At 35.3% G+C, this 22,752-nt stretch overlaps 1 protein-coding gene across 1 annotated transcript in view; it reads right to left on the reverse strand.

Annotated features, from left to right (window-relative positions):
* USH2A (usherin) overlaps positions 1-22,752 on the reverse strand; it is a 903,954-nt gene that overhangs the window by 454,369 nt on the left and 426,833 nt on the right. The window contains exon 30 of the mRNA XM_066594449.1: positions 5,109-5,270. Coding sequence (XP_066450546.1) covers positions 5,109-5,270 — 162 coding nt within the window. The remainder of the gene's footprint in view (positions 1-5,108; positions 5,271-22,752) is intronic.

Below are 22,752 nucleotides of genomic sequence, written 5' to 3' on the forward strand. Positions count from 1 at the left end.
GCGGGTGGTGGAGGCCTCCTCTGCAGGGCGGCGCACGTACACCACGCAGAGACGCCGCGCCAATCCTAATTCTAACCTGATTTCTTGTATTTCCTTCAGATACTAATAATCCATAATACGGTCATTTATATTCACGCATCAAATGTTCTCATCCCGCATGTATTCATCTAAGAAAAGTACAACACCGTTTCTATGGCGACAAAAATCCATTACCTTTGAATAAAGAATGAAAAAGTTTGACTTAAAATGTGCGCTATTTATTATCGGAGGAATTCAATGGCCTTCAGGAGGTTTTATAACTGCAGTCATTTTTCAGTGTCACAACTGACCCGGCGCAGCACTCGCTCAAACCTGCGCCCGATGGAAATGGGAGATTTATGCAATATTCTTTTTGCATGTTTTACATAAAAAAGGTATCACAGAAAACAGCGCGCAGACAGCAACCGTGTGGGATCTGTTGTTTCTTATAGCACAGGGATAACGTGTGCTGAAAACTGGTCCCTGACCCCACTGAGCTTACAATCTAATATCTCTGTAGGCCAAGACAGTGAATGTTAAAGAGGTTGTCAAGCTGTAAACTACTGATGGTCTATTCTCAGGATCAGTCATCAATACTAGATCGGCAGGGCTCCGTCGCCAAGGACCCCTGCCGATCACTAAGCTCATGTGCTCCTGCACTGAGCTTGTTCATGCTTACTGTAGTGGCAAGGCTTGGTATTGCAGGATGTGAACTTTGCCTGCAATATCAAGCCTGACCACTGCAGTAAGAACGGAGCTGTCTGCTGCCTGCGAACATTAGCTCAGTACATGAGTGCACAATTCTGGCGAACAGCTGATCTGCAGGGGTTCCAGGCAATGGACCCCAGCCATTCTAATATTGATGGCCTATCCTGAGGGTAAACCATCAACAGTTTACAAACGGACAACCCCTTTAACTGGTGAGAAGGAATATAGGGGGATTTCTCGAAAAGTGAAGTAGAAAACTTTTGGCCTTACCCCCATCCATTTGTGTACGACACACCCCTAAGGCCTTAGGCCTTAGTCAGACGGGCGTTTATTGCCGCGATTTGCGCATGCGCATGCGTCCGGCGATTTTATAAAACCATTGCTTTGCAATGGTATCGGACACATGAGCGCTTTTTATGCGCTCGTCCGATAAATTATAGAACAAAAAATCGCAGATCGCACCTATCTGCGATTCCTGTTCTCTTCTGTATATGCGCTCAATGGGGCCGGCGGCAGCAGCGTCGACCCCATTGAGAACATATAGAAGACAAATCATTCTTCTCTGCCACAGCTGTAAAGCAATGCGCTGCGGGCGAGCCCGGGATGAATTGTCGGTAAGGGCTTAAATATATAAGCCCTTCCCTGCAATTCATCCTAAAATGTGTTAAAATAAAAAAATTGTATACTCACCTTCTGCCGGCAGCCGGAGCTCCGCGCGGCCGTCCTGCAGTGGGTGTGAAGGGGGTGTGAGTCAGACGTGCCCCCTGATTGGCTCAGCGTTGAGCCAATCAGAGGCATGCCTCACTCACACCCATTCATGAATTCATGAATGGATGTGAGTCAGACCTGCCCCTGATTGGCTCAGCGCTGAGAGGCAGCAGTCACTCACCCATTCATGAATTCATGAATGGGTGTGTGAGTGTTTTCAGCCTCTGATTGGTCAGGGCTGTGACCAATCAGAGGCAGATCATTCAGCAGGCGGGGATTTTAAAGCCCCATCGGCTGAATAGTGCCAAGAAGCAGTTCAGGAGAACTGACAGCGGCCGCGGCTGGACTCCGGCTGCAGCGGAAAGGTGAGTATACAATTTTTTTTTATTTTAACACATTTTAGGATGAATTGCCGGGAAGGGCTTATATATTTAACCCCTTCCCGACAATTCACCCCGCGCACGCCGGCAGCCCATTGCTTTCAATGCAGCCGGCTGTATTGCCGCTCCATTGAATTCAATGGGCAAACATCGTTCTTCTCTGCCACAGCTGTTACAGCTGTGGCAGAGAAGAATGATTTGTCTTCTATATGTTCTCAATGGGGTCGGCGCTGCTGCCGCCGGCCCCATTGAGCGCATATAGAGAAGAGAACAGGAATCGCAGATCGCAGATAGGTGCGATCTGCGATTTTTTGTTCTATAATTTATCGGACGAGCGCATAAAAAGCGCTCATGTGTCCGATACCATTGCAAAGCAATGGTTTTAAAAAAATCGCCGGACACATGCGCATGCGCAAATCGCGGCTAAAAACGCCTGTCTGACTAAGGCCTAACTGTAGACATACATAGTAACATAGTATGTAAGGCAGAATGAAGACAATGCCCATCTAGTTCAGTCTGTTTATCCTCCTATGTTGTTGATCCAGAGGAAGGCAAAAAAAAACCAAGAGGCAGAAGCCAATTAGCCCTTTGGGGAAAAATTCCTTCCCGATTCCCTGATGGCAATCAGACTGTTCCCTGGACCAACCTCTAATAGTTCCTACCTGCCTGTATAACCGGATTAACAATTAACCTAAGATTTAGATCTTGTAATATCATAGAAAGACATCAAGTCCCTCCTAAACTCCTCTATAGATTTTGCCATCACCACGTCCTCAGGCAGAGAGTTCCACAGTCTCACTGCTCTTACAGTAAAGAACCCCCTTCTGTGTTGGTGATGAAACCTGCTTTCTTCTAGACGTAGCGGATGCCCTCTTGTTACCGTCGCAGTCCTGGGTATAAACAGATCCTGGCAGAGATCCTTGTATTGTCCCCTCATGTATTTATACATAGTTATTTGGTCGCCCCTTAGCCGTCTTATTTCCGGGGTGAATAATCCCAGTTTTGGTGCCTCTCTGGGTATTCCAGTCCCGTCATTCCATGTATTAGTTTAGTTGCCCTTCTCTGAACCCCCTCCAGCACTGCAACATCTTTCCTGAGCCCCGGTGTCCAGAACTGTACGCAGTATTCCATGTGAGGCCTGACAAGTGCCTTATATAGTGGGGGGATAATGTTCTCGGCCCTCGCCCCTATACCTCTTTTACTGCACCCCAAGACTTTATTAGCTTTTGCAGCAGCTGACTGGCATTGGTTGCTCCAGTTTAGTCTACAGCCCACTAGTACCCCCAGGTCTTTTCCCTAGCAGTACCCCATTTAGTGCATATTGGTGACATCCGTTTCTCCTGCCCATGTGCAGAACCTTACATTTATCCACATTGACCTTCATTCCCCATTTCTCCCCCCCCCCCCCCCGATCCCCCGGCTTATCTCCGTCCGTTTGTAGCCGTACATTGTCCTCCGTTGCATTGATTATCTTGTATAATTTTGTGTCATCTGCAAATATTGATATCTTACTGTGCAGCTCCTCTATCAGGTCATTGATATATTGAACAGAATGGGGCCCAATACTGAACCCTGTGGCCCCCCACTAGCGACGGTGGTCCAATCAGAGTACGAACCATTTATTACCCCCTCTGCTTTCTATCTCTGAGCCAATTCTTTACCCAATTACACACGTTATCACCCAATCCGAGCTGCCTCATTTTATATATCAGCCTATTATGTGGCACGGTGTCAAATGCTTTAGAGAAGTCCAGATAAATGAGATCAATTGACTCTCCCAGGTCCAGCCTAGAGCTTACTTCATAGTAGAAGCTGATCAGATTGGTCTGACATGATTGACCCTTCATGAACCCATGCTGGTGAGGAGTTATTCCATTGTTCTCCTTGAGGTACTCTCAGAAACCCCTCGAATATTTTTCCAGTTACTGAAGTGAGACTTACCGGCCTGTAGTTACCAGGGCCCCCTTTTTGTAAATTGGAACCACGTTGGCAATGCGCCAATCCAGTGGTACAACCCTGGTCTTGATAGTATCCATAAATATTAGATATAGCGGCCTAGCTATCTCATCATTTAGTTCCCTTAGTACCCTCGGGTGTATTCCATCTGGGCCTGGCGATTTATCGATTTTAATCTTCTTGCAATTGGAATCAAAAACAGTAAATATAAATATAACTTCTTCATTACACCTAAAAGGAATGCAGACTTCCCAATCTACTAAAGATAAAAAAAGGCACCCTCAAAATAAATGTAGACCCCCCAAAGGCAGCCCTGTTTTAAAAAAATCTCAGAGCAGTTTGCACCAGAATACAGACGACAAGCCCCTCTTAGGGTGCCTACCCACTGGCGATTTTTTTTCCTGCAATGCTAAATTGCGTTTTGCGTTTTTTCTGAAGAGCAATTAGCATAGAATGTGTTCTTGTCCATTTGGGTTTTTTTTTTCATTTCGTTGCAATTTTTCACATAGGAACTGTCAGTTGCATATGTCTCCTTATTTTTCTCTTAATGCCCCCATGATTGTCAATGGAAATTAACGAAAAACACAGCGAAAAAGGCGCAAAAAACGCTGCGAAAAATGCTGCGTTTTTCACGCACGAAAATCGGCAACGCCAGTGGGTAGGCACCCTTAAAGGAGATTTATGCCCCTATTTTCAACTGATAACCTATCCTCTGGATAGGTCATTGGTAGCTGATGGACGGGGGTCTGCGGCTCGGGACTCCTGTTCATCAGCAGATCGTGCGGCCCACTGTCCACTGCAGTAGACCAGATGTTGTCATCAGTGAATGGGGAAGAAGCGGATGCACTGACTACACTCTCATTGAAATCAGTGGGAGCGCCGCGCTGCTCTTTCACTTCCTGTCCAGCACAGGATGTCAGTAACAGGAGCAGGAAGTGGAAGAGCAGTGCAGCGCTCCCACTGTTTACAATGGGACTGAAGCCGGAGGCCCCACTTCCTCCCCTGTCCACAGATGACAACGTCTGGCCCATTGCACTGGACAGCGGGCCGGACAATCAGCTGCTGGATGGAGATCCCAAGCGGCGGACCCCTATCCATCAACAACTGATGTCATATCCAGAGGAAACGTCATCAGCTAAAAGAGGGTAGAAAACCCTTTGTCCCTTTATACAGAGAACAGACCACCCATTTATATACACCCATACTGCCTTTATGCAGACCGGACAGCATCGGGACTCCTCTGTTGCAGTGCCAGGAGGGAGGACGGGGGAATAATTATAAAACACACAAGCGGAGCAGTACTGCTGTCCATATGACATAGTAACTGCTGTCACTTACCGCTGACATTATATCCGCTCCTTTTTCCAGTATAAATCCGGACTCCGTCCATGTATAAAACATATCGGGAGATAACTCCATTGGGGTTCTTGGGTGGAGACCAGTGAAGATGGAGAGAAGAAGGAAGAGATGCTGCAGTTGGTGGCTGGACATCAGTCGGAGCTAAAAAGAGAAAACGAACAAACATGAACCGAGGCCCGAACCAAATATATGCAGAAATAACACAATTACCCATTACATAGGAGGCAGTATTATATTATATTCTTATAGTATTGTACATAGGGGCAGTATTATAGTAGTTATATTCTTGTACATAGGGGGCAGTATTATAGTAGTTATATTCTTGTACATAGGGAGCAGTATTATATTATATCCTTGTACATAGGGGAGCAGTATTATAGTAGTTATATTCTTGTACATAGGAGCAGTATTATAGTAGTTATATTCTTGTACATAGGGGGCAGTATTAGAGTAGTTATATTCTTGTACATAGGGGGCAGTATTATAGTAGTTATATTCTTGTACATAGTAGGCAGTATTATAGTAGTTATATTCTTGTACATAGGGAGCAGTATTATATTATATCCTTGTACATAGGGGGGCAGTATTATAGTAGTTATATTCTTGTACATAGGAGCAGTATTATAGTAGTTATATTCTTGTACATAGGAGCAGTATTATAGTAGTTATATTCTTGTACATAGGGGGCAGTATTATAGTAGTTATATTCTTGTACATAGGGGGCAGTATTATAGTAGTTATATTCTTGTACATAGGGGGCAGTATTATAGTAGTTATATTCTTAGACATAGGAGCAGTATTATAGTAGTTATAATCCTGTACATATCAGCAGTATTATAGTAGTTATATTCTTCTACATAGGGAGCAGTATTATAGTAGTTATATTCTTGTACATAGGGAGCAGTATTATAGTAGTTATATTCTTGTACATAGGGGGCAGTATTATAGTAGTTATATTCTTGTATATAGGAGCAGTATTATAGTAGTTATATTCTTGTACATAGGGGGCAGTATTATAGTAGTTATATTCTTGTACATAGGGGCAGTATTATAGTAGTTATATTCTTGTACATAGGGGGCAGTATTATAGTAGTTATATTCTTGTACATAGGGGGCAGTATTATAGTAGTTATATTCTTGGACATAGGGGCACTATTATAGTAGTTATATTCTTGTACATAGGAGCAGTATTATAGTAGTTATATTCTTGTACATAGGGGGCAGTATTATAGTAGTTATATTCTTGTTCATAGGGGGCTGTATTATAGTAGTTATTTTCTTGTACATAAGAGGCAGTATTATAGTAGTTATATTCTTGTACATAGGGGGCAGTATTATAGTAGTTATATTCTTGTACATAAGAGGCAGTATTATAGTAGTTATATTCTTGTACATAGGGGGCAGTATTATAGTAGTTATTTTCTTGTACATAAGAGGCAGTATTATAGTAGTTATATAATTGTACATAGGGGGCAGTATTATAGTAGTTATATTCTTGTACATAGGGGGCAGTATTGTAGTAGTTATATTCTTGTATATAGAGAGCAGTATTATAGTAGTTATATTCTTGTACATATGGGGCAGTATTATAGTAGTTTTATTCTTGTACATAGGGGGCAGTATTATAGTAGTTATATTCTTCTACATAGAGGGGAGTATTATAGTAGTTATATAATTGTACATAGGGGGCAGTATAATAGTAGTTATATTCTTGTACATAGGGGGCAGTATTATAGTAGTTATATTCTTGTATATAGAGAGCAGTATTATAGTAGTTATATTCTTGTACATATGGGGCAATATTATAGTAGTTATATTTTTGTACATATGGGGCAGTATTATAGTAGTTATATTCTTGTACATAGGGATCAGTATTATAGTCGTTATATTCTTGTACATAGGGGGCAGTATTATAGTAGTTATATTCCTGTACATAACAGCAGTATTATAGTAGTTAAATTCTTGTACATAGGGGGCAGTATTATAGTAGTTATATTCTTGTACATAGGGGGCAGTATTATAGTAGTTATATTCCTGTACATAACAGCAGTATTATAGTAGTTATATTCTTGTACATAGGGGGCAGTATTATAGTAGTTATATTCTTGTACATAGGGGGCAGTATTATAGTAGTTATATTCTTGTACATATGAGCCAGTATTATAGTAGTTATATTCTTGTACATAGGAGCAGAATTATAGTAGATAAATACTTGTACATAAAGGCAGTATTATAGTTGTTATATTCTTGTACATAGGGGCAGTATTGTAGTAGTTATACTCTTGTACATAGGAGACCGTATTATAGTAGTTATATTCTTGTACATAGAGGCAGTTTTATATTATATTCTTGTACATAGGGGGCAGTATTATAGTAGTTATATTCTGGTACATAGGGGGGAGTATTATAGTAGTTTTATTCTTGTACATAGGGGGCAGTATTATAGTAGTTATATTCTTGTACATGGGTGACAGTATTATAGTAGTTATATTCTTGTACATAGGAGGCAGTATTATAGTAGTCATATTCTTGTACATAGGAGCAGTATTATAGTAGTTATATTCTTGTACATAGGGGGCAGTATTATAGTAGTTATATTATTGTACATAGGAAGCAGTATTATAGTAGTTATATTATTGTACATAGGGGGCAGTATTATAGTAGTTATATTCTTGTACATAGGGAGCAGTATTATATTATATCCTTGTACATAGGGGGCAGTATTATAGTAGTTATATTTTTATACATAGGGGGCAGTATTATAGTAGTTATATTCTTGTACATAGGAGCAGTATTATAGTAGTTATATTCTTATACATAGGGGGCAGTATTATCGTAGTTATATTCTTGTACATAGGGGGCAGTATTATAGTAGTTATATTCTTCTTCATAGGGGGCTGTATTATAGTAGTTATATTCCTGTACATAGTAGGCAGTATTATAGTAGTTATATTCTTGGACATAGGAGCAGTATTATAGTCGTTATATTCTTGTACATAGGGGGCGGTATTATAGTAGTTATATTATTGTACATAGAGGACAGTCTTATGGTAGTTACATTCTTGTACATAGCAGGCAGTATTATAGTAGTTATTTTCTTGTACATAGGGGGGCAGTATCATAGTAGATATAGTGTTGTACATGGAGGGCAGTGTTATAGTAGTTATATTCTTGTACATAAGGGACAGTATTATAGTAGTTATATTCTTGTACATAGGGGGCAGTATTATAGTAATTATATTCTTGTACATAGGGGGCAGTATTATAGTAGTTATATTCCTGGACATAGGGGGCAGTATTATAGTAATTATATTCTTGTACATAGGAGCAGTATTATAGTAGTTATATTCTTGGACATAGGGGGCAGTATTATAGTAGTTATATTCTTGGACATAGGGGGCAGTATTATGGTAGTTATATTCTTGTATAGAGGGAGCAGTATTATAGTAGTTATATTCTTGTACATATGGAGCAGTATTATAGTAGTTATATTCTTGTACATAGGGGACAGTGTTATTGTAGTTATATTCTTGTACATAGGAGCAGTATTATAGTAGTTATATTCTTGTACATAGGGGCAGTTTTATATTATATTCTTGTACATATGAGTCAGTATTATAGTAGTCATATTCTTGTACATAGGAGCAGTATTATAGTAGTTATATTCTTGTACATAGGGTGCAGTATTATAGTAGTTATATGATTGTACATAGGAGGCAGTATTATAGTAGTTATATTATTGTACATAGGGGGCAGCATTATAGTAGTTACATTCTTGTACATAGGGAGCAGTATTATATTATATCCTTGTACATAGGGGGCAGTATTATAGTAGTTATATTCTTATACATAGGGGCAGTATTATAGTAGTTATATTCTTGTACATAGGAGCAGTATTATATTATATCCTTGTTCATAGGGGGCAGTATTATAGTAGTTATATTCTTATACATAGGGGCAGTATTATAGTAGTTATATTCTTGTACATAGGGAGCAGTATTATATTATATCCTTGTACATAGGGGGCAGTATTATAGTAGTTATATTCTTATACATAGGGGCAGTATTATAGTAGTTATATTCTTATACATAGGAGCAGTATTATAGTAGTTATATTCTTATACATAGGGGGCAGTATTATCGTAGTTATATTCTTGTACATAGGGGCAGTATTATAGTAGTTATTTTCTTGTACATAAGAGGCAGTATTATAGTAATTATATAATTGTACATAGGGGGCAGTATTATAGTAGTTATATTCTTGTACATAGGGGGCAGCATTATAGTAGTTATTTTCTTGTACATAAGAGGCAGTATTATAGTAGTTATATTCTTGTACATAGGGGGCAGTATTATAGTAGTTATATTCTTGTACATAGGGGGCAGTATTATAGTAGTTATATTCTTGTACATAGGGGGCAGTATTATAGTAGTTATATTCTTAGACATAGGAGCAGTATTATAGTAGTTATAATCCTGTACATATCAGCAGTATTATAGTAGTTATATTCTTGTACATAGGGAGCAGTATTATAGTAGTTATATTCTTGTACATAGGGAGCAGTATTATAGTAGTTATATTCTTGTACATAGGGGGCAGTATTATAGTAGTTATATTCTTGTATATAGGAGCAGTATTATAGTAGTTATATTCTTGTACATAGGGGGCAGTATTATAGTAGTTATATTCTTGTACATAGGGGCAGTATTATAGTAGTTATATTCTTGTACATAGGGGGCAGTATTATAGTAGTTATATTCTTGTACATAGGGGGCAGTATTATAGTAGTTATATTCTTGGACATAGGGGCACTATTATAGTAGTTATATTCTTGTACATAGGAGCAGTATTATAGTAGTTATATTCTTGTACATAGGGGGCAGTATTATAGTAGTTATATTCTTGTTCATAGGGGGCTGTATTATAGTAGTTATTTTCTTGTACATAAGAGGCAGTATTATAGTAGTTATATTCTTGTACATAGGGGGCAGTATTATAGTAGTTATATTCTTGTACATAAGAGGCAGTATTATAGTAGTTATATTCTTGTACATAGGGTGCAGTATTATAGTAGTTATATGATTGTACATAGGAGGCAGTATTATAGTAGTTATATTATTGTACATAGGGGGCAGCATTATAGTAGTTACATTCTTGTACATAGGGAGCAGTATTATATTATATCCTTGTTCATAGGGGGCAGTATTATAGTAGTAATATTCTTATACATAGGGGCAGTATTATAGTAGTTATATTCTTGTACATAGGAGCAGTATTATATTATATCCTTGTTCATAGGGGGCAGTATTATAGTAGTTATATTCTTATACATAGGGGCAGTATTATAGTAGTTATATTCTTGTACATAGGGAGCAGTATTATATTATATCCTTGTACATAGGGGGCAGTATTATAGTAGTTATATTCTTATACATAGGGGCAGTATTATAGTAGTTATATTCTTATACATAGGAGCAGTATTATAGTAGTTATATTCTTATACATAGGGGGCAGTATTATCGTAGTTATATTCTTGTACATAGGGGCAGTATTATAGTAGTTATTTTCTTGTACATAAGAGGCAGTATTATAGTAATTATATAATTGTACATAGGGGGCAGTATTATAGTAGTTATATTCTTGTACATAGGGGGCAGTATTATAGTAGTTATTTTCTTGTACATAAGAGGCAGTATTATAGTAGTTATATTCTTGTACATAGGGGGCAGTATTATAGTAGTTATATTCTTGTACATAGGGGGCAGTATTATAGTAGTTATATTCTTGTACATAGGGGGCAGTATTATAGTAGTTATATTCTTAGACATAGGAGCAGTATTATAGTAGTTATAATCCTGTACATATCAGCAGTATTATAGTAGTTATATTCTTGTACATAGGGAGCAGTATTATAGTAGTTATATTCTTGTACATAGGGAGCAGTATTATAGTAGTTATATTCTTGTACATAGGGGGCAGTATTATAGTAGTTATATTCTTGTATATAGGAGCAGTATTATAGTAGTTATATTCTTGTACATAGGGGGCAGTATTATAGTAGTTATATTCTTGTACATAGGGGCAGTATTATAGTAGTTATATTCTTGTACATAGGGGGCAGTATTATAGTAGTTATATTCTTGTACATAGGGGGCAGTATTATAGTAGTTATATTCTTGGACATAGGGGCACTATTATAGTAGTTATATTCTTGTACATAGGAGCAGTATTATAGTAGTTATATTCTTGTACATAGGGGGCAGTATTATAGTAGTTATATTCTTGTTCATAGGGGGCTGTATTATAGTAGTTATTTTCTTGTACATAAGAGGCAGTATTATAGTAGTTATATTCTTGTACATAGGGGGCAGTATTATAGTAGTTATATTCTTGTACATAAGAGGCAGTATTATAGTAGTTATATTCTTGTACATAGGGGGCAGTATTATAGTAGTTATTTTCTTGTACATAAGAGGCAGTATTATAGTAGTTATATAATTGTACATAGGGGCAGTATTATAGTAGTTATATTCTTGTACATAGGGGGCAGTATTGTAGTAGTTATATTCTTGTATATAGAGAGCAGTATTATAGTAGTTATATTCTTGTACATATGGGGCAGTATTATAGTAGTTATATTCTTGTACATAGGGATCAGTATTATAGTCGTTATATTCTTGTACATAGGGGGCAGTATTATAGTAGTTATATTACTGTACATAACAGCAGTATTATAGTAGTTAAATTCTTGTACATAGGGAGCAGTATTATAGTAGTTATATTCTTGTACATAGGGGGCAGTATTATAGTAGTTATATTCTTGTACATAGGGGGCAGTATTATAGTAGTTATATTCATGTACATATGAGCCAGTATTATAGTAGTTATATTCTTGTACATAGGAGCAGTATTATAGTAGATAAATACTTGAACATAGAGGGCAGTATTATAGTTGTTATATTCTTGTACATAGGGGCAGTATTGTAGTAGTTATGTTCTGGTACATAGGAGCAGTATTATAGTAGTTATATTCTTGTACATAGGAGACAGTATTATAGTAGTTATATTCTTGTACATAGAGGCAGTTTTATATTATATTCTTGTACATAGGGGGCAGTATTATAGTAGATATATTCTGGTACATAGGGGGGAGTATTATAGTAGTTTTATTCTTGTACATAGGGGGCAGTATTATAGTAGTTATATTCTTGTACATAGGTGACAGTATTATAGTAGTTATATTCTTGTACATAGGAGGCAGTATTATAGTAGTCATATTCTTGTACATAGGAGCAGTATTATAGTAGTTATATTCTTGTACATAGGGGGCAGTATTATAGTAGTTATATTATTGTACATAGGAAGCAGTATTATAGTAGTTATATTATTGTACATAGGGGGCAGTATTATAGTAGTTATATTCTGGTACATAGGGAGCAGTATTATATTATATCCTTGTACATAGGGGGCAGTATTATAGTAGTTATATTCTTGTACATAGGGGCAGTTTTATATTATATTCTTGTACATATGAGTCAGTATTATAGTAGTCATATTCTTGTACATAGGAGCAGTATTATAGTAGTTATATTCTTGTACATAGGGTGCAGTATTATAGTAGTTATATGATTGTACATAGGAGGCAGTATTATAGTAGTTATATTATTGTACATAGGGGGCAGCATTATAGTAGTTACATTCTTGTACATAGGGAGCAGTATTATATTATATCCTTGTACATAGGGGGCAGTATTATAGTAGTTATATTCTTATACATAGGGGCAGTATTATAGTAGTTATATTCTTGTACATAGGAGCAGTATTATATTATATCCTTGTTCATAGGGGGCAGTATTATAGTAGTTATATTCTTATACATAGGGGCAGTATTATAGTAGTTATATTCTTGTACATAGGGAGCAGTATTATATTATATCCTTGTACATAGGGGGCAGTATTATAGTAGTTATATTCTTATACATAGGGGCAGTATTATAGTAGTTATATTCTTATACATAGGAGCAGTATTATAGTAGTTATATTCTTATACATAGGGGGCAGTATTATCGTAGTTATATTCTTGTACATAGGGGCAGTATTATAGTAGTTATTTTCTTGTACATAAGAGGCAGTATTATAGTAATTATATAATTGTACATAGGGGGCAGTATTATAGTAGTTATATTCTTGTACATAGGGGGCAGCATTATAGTAGTTATTTTCTTGTACATAAGAGGCAGTATTATAGTAGTTATATTCTTGTACATAGGGGGCAGTATTATAGTAGTTATATTCTTGTACATAGGGGGCAGTATTATAGTAGTTATATTCTTGTACATAGGGGGCAGTATTATAGTAGTTATATTCTTAGACATAGGAGCAGTATTATAGTAGTTATAATCCTGTACATATCAGCAGTATTATAGTAGTTATATTCTTGTACATAGGGAGCAGTATTATAGTAGTTATATTCTTGTACATAGGGAGCAGTATTATAGTAGTTATATTCTTGTACATAGGGGGCAGTATTATAGTAGTTATATTCTTGTATATAGGAGCAGTATTATAGTAGTTATATTCTTGTACATAGGGGGCAGTATTATAGTAGTTATATTCTTGTACATAGGGGCAGTATTATAGTAGTTATATTCTTGTACATAGGGGGCAGTATTATAGTAGTTATATTCTTGTACATAGGGGGCAGTATTATAGTAGTTATATTCTTGGACATAGGGGCACTATTATAGTAGTTATATTCTTGTACATAGGAGCAGTATTATAGTAGTTATATTCTTGTACATAGGGGGCAGTATTATAGTAGTTATATTCTTGTTCATAGGGGGCTGTATTATAGTAGTTATTTTCTTGTACATAAGAGGCAGTATTATAGTAGTTATATTCTTGTACATAGGGGGCAGTATTATAGTAGTTATATTCTTGTACATAAGAGGCAGTATTATAGTAGTTATATTCTTGTACATAGGGTGCAGTATTATAGTAGTTATATGATTGTACATAGGAGGCAGTATTATAGTAGTTATATTATTGTACATAGGGGGCAGCATTATAGTAGTTACATTCTTGTACATAGGGAGCAGTATTATATTATATCCTTGTACATAGGGGGCAGTATTATAGTAGTAATATTCTTATACATAGGGGCAGTATTATAGTAGTTATATTCTTGTACATAGGAGCAGTATTATATTATATCCTTGTTCATAGGGGGCAGTATTATAGTAGTTATATTCTTATACATAGGGGCAGTATTATAGTAGTTATATTCTTGTACATAGGGAGCAGTATTATATTATATCCTTGTACATAGGGGGCAGTATTATAGTAGTTATATTCTTATACATAGGGGCAGTATTATAGTAGTTATATTCTTATACATAGGAGCAGTATTATAGTAGTTATATTCTTATACATAGGGGGCAGTATTATCGTAGTTATATTCTTGTACATAGGGGCAGTATTATAGTAGTTATTTTCTTGTACATAAGAGGCAGTATTATAGTAATTATATAATTGTACATAGGGGGCAGTATTATAGTAGTTATATTCTTGTACATAGGGGGCAGTATTATAGTAGTTATTTTCTTGTACATAAGAGGCAGTATTATAGTAGTTATATTCTTGTACATAGGGGGCAGTATTATAGTAGTTATATTCTTGTACATAGGGGGCAGTATTATAGTAGTTATATTCTTGTACATAGGGGGCAGTATTATAGTAGTTATATTCTTAGACATAGGAGCAGTATTATAGTAGTTATAATCCTGTACATATCAGCAGTATTATAGTAGTTATATTCTTGTACATAGGGAGCAGTATTATAGTAGTTATATTCTTGTACATAGGGAGCAGTATTATAGTAGTTATATTCTTGTACATAGGGGGCAGTATTATAGTAGTTATATTCTTGTATATAGGAGCAGTATTATAGTAGTTATATTCTTGTACATAGGGGGCAGTATTATAGTAGTTATATTCTTGTACATAGGGGCAGTATTATAGTAGTTATATTCTTGTACATAGGGGGCAGTATTATAGTAGTTATATTCTTGTACATAGGGGGCAGTATTATAGTAGTTATATTCTTGGACATAGGGGCACTATAATAGTAGTTATATTCTTGTACATAGGAGCAGTATTATAGTAGTTATATTCTTGTACATAGGGGGCAGTATTATAGTAGTTATATTCTTGTTCATAGGGGGCTGTATTATAGTAGTTATTTTCTTGTACATAAGAGGCAGTATTATAGTAGTTATATTCTTGTACATAGGGGGCAGTATTATAGTAGTTATATTCTTGTACATAAGAGGCAGTATTATAGTAGTTATATTCTTGTACATAGGGGGCAGTATTATAGTAGTTATTTTCTTGTACATAAGAGGCAGTATTATAGTAGTTATATAATTGTACATAGGGGCAGTATTATAGTAGTTATATTCTTGTACATAGGGGGCAGTATTGTAGTAGTTATATTCTTGTATATAGAGAGCAGTATTATAGTAGTTATATTCTTGTACATATGGGGCAGTATTATAGTAGTTATATTCTTGTACATAGGGATCAGTATTATAGTCGTTATATTCTTGTACATAGGGGGCAGTATTATAGTAGTTATATTACTGTACATAACAGCAGTATTATAGTAGTTAAATTCTTGTACATAGGGAGCAGTATTATAGTAGTTATATTCTTGTACATAGGGGGCAGTATTATAGTAGTTATATTCTTGTACATAGGGGGCAGTATTATAGTAGTTATATTCATGTACATATGAGCCAGTATTATAGTAGTTATATTCTTGTACATAGGAGCAGTATTATAGTAGATAAATACTTGAACATAGAGGGCAGTATTATAGTTGTTATATTCTTGTACATAGGGGCAGTATTGTAGTAGTTATGTTCTGGTACATAGGAGCAGTATTATAGTAGTTATATTCTTGTACATAGGAGACAGTATTATAGTAGTTATATTCTTGTACATAGAGGCAGTTTTATATTATATTCTTGTACATAGGGGGCAGTATTATAGTAGATATATTCTGGTACATAGGGGGGAGTATTATAGTAGTTTTATTCTTGTACATAGGGGGCAGTATTATAGTAGTTATATTCTTGTACATAGGTGACAGTATTATAGTAGTTATATTCTTGTACATAGGAGGCAGTATTATAGTAGTCATATTCTTGTACATAGGAGCAGTATTATAGTAGTTATATTCTTGTACATAGGGGGCAGTATTATAGTAGTTATATTATTGTACATAGGAAGCAGTATTATAGTAGTTATATTATTGTACATAGGGGGCAGTATTATAGTAGTTATATTCTGGTACATAGGGAGCAGTATTATATTATATCCTTGTACATAGGGGGCAGTATTATAGTAGTTATATTCTTGTACATAGGGGGCAGTATTATAGTAGTTATATTCTTGTATATAGGAGCAGTATTATAGTAGTTATATTCTTGTACATAGGGGGCAGTATTATAGTAGTTATATTCTTGTACATAGGGGCAGTATTATAGTAGTTATATTCTTGTACATAGGGGGCAGTATTATAGTAGTTATATTCTTGTACATAGGGGGCAGTATTATAGTAGTTATATTCTTGGACATAGGGGCACTATTATAGTAGTTATATTCTTGTACATAGGAGCAGTATTATAGTAGTTATATTCTTGTACATAGGGGGCAGTATTATAGTAGTTATATTCTTGTTCATAGGGGGCTGTATTATAGTAGTTATTTTCTTGTACATAAGAGGCAGTATTATAGTAGTTATATTCTTGTACATAGGGGGCAGTATTATAGTAGTTATATTCTTGTACATAAGAGGCAGTATTATAGTAGTTATATTCTTGTACATAGGGGGCAGTATTATAGTAGTTATTTTCTTGTACATAAGAGGCAGTATTATAGTAGTTATATAATTGTACATAGGGGCAGTATTATAGTAGTTATATTCTTGTACATAGGGGGCAGTATTGTAGTAGTTATATTCTTGTATATAGAGAGCAGTATTATAGTAGTTATATTCTTGTACATATGGGGCAGTATTATAGTAGTTATATTCTTGTACATAGGGATCAGTATTATAGTCGTTATATTCTTGTACATAGGGGGCAGTATTATAGTAGTTATATTACTGTACATAACAGCAGTATTATAGTAGTTAAATTCTTGTACATAGGGAGCAGTATTATAGTAGTTATATTCTTGTACATAGGGGGCAGTATTATAGTAGTTATATTCTTGTACATAGGGGGCAGTATTATAGTAGTTATATTCATGTACATATGAGCCAGTATTATAGTAGTTATATTCTTGTACATAGGAGCAGTATTATAGTAGATAAATACTTGAACATAGAGGGCAGTATTATAGTTGTTATATTCTTGTACATAGGGGCAGTATTGTAGTAGTTATGTTCTGGTACATAGAAGCAGTATTATAGTAGTTATATTCTTGTACATAGGAGACAGTATTATAGTAGTTATATTCTTCTACATAGAGGCAGTTTTATATTATATTCTTGTACATAGGGGGCAGTATTATAGTAGTTATATTCTGGTACATAGGGGGGAGTATTATAGTAGTTTTATTCTTGTACATAGGGGGCAGTATTATAGTAGTTATATTCTTGTACATAGGTGACAGTATTATAGTAGTTATATTCTTGTACATAGGAGGCAGTATTATAGTAGTCATATTCTTGTACATAGGAGCAGTATTATAGTAGTTATATTCTTGTACATAGGGGGCAGTATTATAGTAGTTATATTATTGTACATAGGAAGCAGTATTATAGTAGTTATATTATTGTACATAGGGGGCAGTATTATAGTAGTTATATTCTGGTACATAGGGAGCAGTATTATATTATATCCTTGTACATAGGGGGCAGTATTATAGTAGTTATATTCTTATACATAGGGGGCAGTATTATAGTAGTTATATTCTTGTACATAGGAGCAGTATTATAGTAGTTATATTCTTATACATAGGGGGCAGTATTATCGTAGTTATATTCTTGTACATAGGAGCAGTATTATAGTAGTTATATTCTTGTACATAGGGGGCAGTATTATAGTAGTTATATTCTTGTTCATAGGGGGCTGTATTATAGTAGTTATTTTCTTGTACATAAGAGGCAGTATTATAGTAGTTATATTCTTGTACATAGGGGGCAGTATTATAGTAGTTATATTCTTGTACATAAGAGGCAGTATTATAGTAGTTATATTCTTGTACATAGGGGGCAGTATTATAGTAGTTATTTTCTTGTACATAAGAGGCAGTATTATAGTAGTTATATAATTGTACATAGGGGCAGTATTATAGTAGTTCTATTCTTGTACATAGGGGGCAGTATTGTAGTAGTTATATTCTTGTATATAGAGAGCAGTATTATAGTCGTTATATTCTTGTACATATGGGGCAGTATTATAGTAGTTATATTCTTGTACATAGGGATCAGTATTATAGTCGTTATATTCTTGTACATAGGGGGCAGTATTATAGTAGTTATATTACTGTACATAACAGCAGTATTATAGTAGTTAAATTCTTGTACATAGGGAGCAGTATTATAGTAGTTATATTCTTGTACATAGGGGGCAGTATTATAGTAGTTATATTCTTGTACATAGGGGGCAGTATTATAGTAGTTATATTCATGTACATATGAGCCAGTATTATAGTAGTTATATTCTTGTACATAGGAGCAGTATTATAGTAGATAAATACTTGAACATAGAGGGCAGTATTATAGTTGTTATATTCTTGTACATAGGGGCAGTATTGTAGTAGTTATGTTCTGGTACATAGGAGCAGTATTATAGTAGTTATATTCCTGTACATAGGAGACAGTATTATAGTAGTTATATTCTTGTACATAGAGGCAGTTTTATATTATATTCTTGTACATAGGGGGCAGTATTATAGTAGTTATATTCTGGTACATAGGGGGGAGTATTATAGTAGTTTTATTCTTGTACATAGGGGGCAGTATTATAGTAGTTATATTCTTGTACATAGGTGACAGTATTATAGTAGTTATATTCTTGTACATAGGAGGCAGTATTATAGTAGTCATATTCTTGTACATAGGAGCAGTATTATAGTAGTTATATTCTTGTACATAGGGGGCAGTATTATAGTAGTTATATTATTGTACATAGGAAGCAGTATTATAGTAGTTATATTATTGTACATAGGGGGCAGTATTATAGTAGTTATATTCTGGTACATAGGGAGCAGTATTATATTATATCCTTGTACATAGGGGGCAGTATTATAGTAGTTATATTCTTATACATAGGGGGCAGTATTATAATAGTTATATTCTTGTACATAGGAGCAGTATTATAGTAGTTATATTCTTATACATAGGGGGCAGTATTATCGTAGTTATATTCTTGTACATAGCGGGCAGTATTATAGTAGTTATATTCTTCTTCATAGGGGGCTGTATTATAGTAGTTATATTCTTGTACATAGAGGGCAGTATTATAGTAGTTATATACTTAGACATAGGAGCAGTATTATAGTCGTTATATTCTTGTACATAGAGGGCAGTATTATAGTAGTTATATTTTTGTACATAGAGGGCAGTATTATGGTAGTTACATTCTTGTACATAGCAGGCAGTATTATAGTAGTTATATTCTTGTACATAGGGGGCAGTATCATAGTAGATATAGTGTTGTACATGGAGGGCAGTGTTATAGTAGTTATATACTTGTACATATGGAGCAGTATTATAGTAGTTATATTCTTGTACATAGGGGGCAGTATTATAGTAATTATCTTCTTGTACATAGGGGGCAGTATTATAGTAGTTATATTCTTTGACATAGGGGGCAGTATTATAGTAGTTATATTCTTGTACATGGGAGTAGTATTATAGTAGTTATATTATTGTACATAGAGGGCAGTATTATGGTAGTTATATTCTTGTATAGAGGGAGCAGTATTATAGTAGTTATATTCTTGTACATATGGAGCAGTATTATAGTAGTTATATTCTTGTACATAGGGGACAGTGTTATTGTAGTTATATTCTTGTACATAGGAGCAGTATTATAGTAGTTATATTCTTGTACATAGGGGCAGTTTTATATTATATTCTTGTACATATGAGTCAGTATTATAGTAGTCATATTCTTGTACATAGGAGCAGTATTATAGTAGTTATATTCTTGTACATAGGGTGCAGTATTATAGTAGTTATATGATTGTACATAGGAGGCAGTATTATAGTAGTTACATTCTTGTACATAGGGAGCAGTATTATATTATATCCTTGTACATAGGGGGCAGTATTATAGTAGTTATATTCTTATACATAGGGGCAGTATTATAGTAGTTATATTCTTGTACATAGGAGCAGTATTATAGTAGTTATATTCTTATACATAGGGGGCAGTATTATCGTAGTTATATTCTTGTACATAGGGGCAGTATTATAGTAGTTATATTCTTGTACATAGGAGCAGTATTATAGTAGTTATATTCTTATACATAGGGGGCAGTATTATCGTAGTTATATTCTTGTACATAGGGGCAGTATTATAGTAGTTATATTCTTGTTCATAGGGGCAGTATTATAGTAGTTATATTCTTGTACATAGAGGGCAGTATTATGGTAGTAATATTCTTGTACATAGGGGGCAGTAATATAGTAGTTATATTCTTGTACATAGGAGGCATTATTATAGTAGTTATATACTTAGACATAGGAGCAGTATTATAGTAGTTATATTCTTGTACATAGAGGGCGGTATTATAGTAGTTATATTTTTGTACATAGAGGGCAGTATTATGGTATTATCGTAGTTATATTCTGTATTCTATATTCTATATTCTATATTCAGCGCTGAGCCAATCAGAGGCAAGTCTCAGTCACACCCATTCATGAATTCATGAAAGGGTGTGACTGAGATCAGCCTCTGATTGGCTCAGGCTGAGCCAATCAGGGGGCAAGCCTGAGTCACACCCCCTTCACACCCACTGCAGGACGGCCGCGGGGATCTCAGGCTGGCGGGAGCAGGTGAGTACATCCTTTTTTTTTATTTTTTCACTTTTCAGGATGCATTGCAGGGAAGGGGTTATATATTTAACCCCTTCCCGACAATTCATCCCGCGCACGCCGGCAGCCCATTGCTTTCAATGGAGTCGGCTGTATTGCCGGCTCCATTGAATTCAATGGGCAAACATCGTTCTTCTCTGCCACAGCTGTTCCAGCTGTGGCAGAGAAGAATGATTTGTCTTCTATATGTTCTCAATGGGGTCGGCGCTGCTGCCGCCGGCCCCATTGAGCACATATAGAGAAGAGAACAGGAATCGCAGATCGCAGATAGGTGCGATCTGCGATTTCTGTTCTCTAATTTATCGGACGAGCGCATAAAAAGCGCTCATGTGTCCGATACCATTGCAAAGCAATGGTTTTAAAAAATCGCCGGACGCACGCGCATGCGCAAATCGCGGCAATAAACGCCCGTGTGACTGAGCCCTTATAGTAGTTATATTCTTGTACATAGGGGACAGTATTATAGCAGTTATATTCTTGTACATAGGGAGTAGTTATATAGTAGTTATATTCTTGAACATAGGGGACAGTATTATAGTAGTGATATTCTTGTACATAGGGAGCCGTATTATTATTATATTCTTGTACATAGGTGGCAGTATTATAGTAGTTATATTCTTGTACATAGGTGGCAGTATTATAGTAGTTATATTCTTGTACATAGGGAGCAGTATTATAGTAGTTATATTCTTTTACATAGGGGGCAGTATTATAGTAGTTCTTTTCTTGTACATAGGAGCAGTATTATAGTAGTTATATTCTTGCACATAGAATGCAGTATTATAGTAGTTATATTCTTGTACATAGGAGGCAGTATTATAGTATTTATATTCTTGTACATAGGGGCAGTATTATAGTAGTTATATTCTTGTACATAGGGGGCAGTATTATAGTAGTTATATTCTTGTACATAGGGAGCAGTATTATAGTAGTTATATTCTTGTACATAGGGAGCAGTATTATAGTAGTTATATTCTTGTACATAGGGGGCAGTATTATAGTAGTTATATTCTTGTACATAGGGAGCAGTATTATAGTAGTTATATTCTTGTACATAGGAGGAAGTATTATAGTAGTTATATTCTTGTACATAGGAGGCAGTATTATAGTAGTTATATTCTTGTACATAGGGGGCAGTATTATAGTAGTTATATTCTTGTTCTTATGAGCAGTATTATTGTAGTTATATTCTTGTACATAGAAGGCAGTATTATAGTAGTTCTATTCTTGCACATAGGAGGCAGTATTATAGTAGTTATATTCTTGTACATAGGAGGCAGTATTATAGTAGTTATATTCTTGTACATAGGGGGGCAGTATTATAGTAGTTATATTCTTGTACATAGGGGGCAGTATTATAGTAGTTATATTCATGTACATAGGAGGCAGTATTATAGTAGTTATATTCTTGTACATAGGGAGCAGTATTATAGTAGTTATATTCTTGTACATAGGAGGCAGTATTATAGTAGTTATATACTTGTACATAGGGAGCAGTATTATATTAG

The sequence above is a fragment of the Eleutherodactylus coqui genome, chromosome 3 (assembly GCF_035609145.1).
Source record: "Eleutherodactylus coqui strain aEleCoq1 chromosome 3, aEleCoq1.hap1, whole genome shotgun sequence".
Lineage (NCBI taxonomy): Eukaryota > Metazoa > Chordata > Amphibia > Anura > Eleutherodactylidae > Eleutherodactylus > Eleutherodactylus coqui.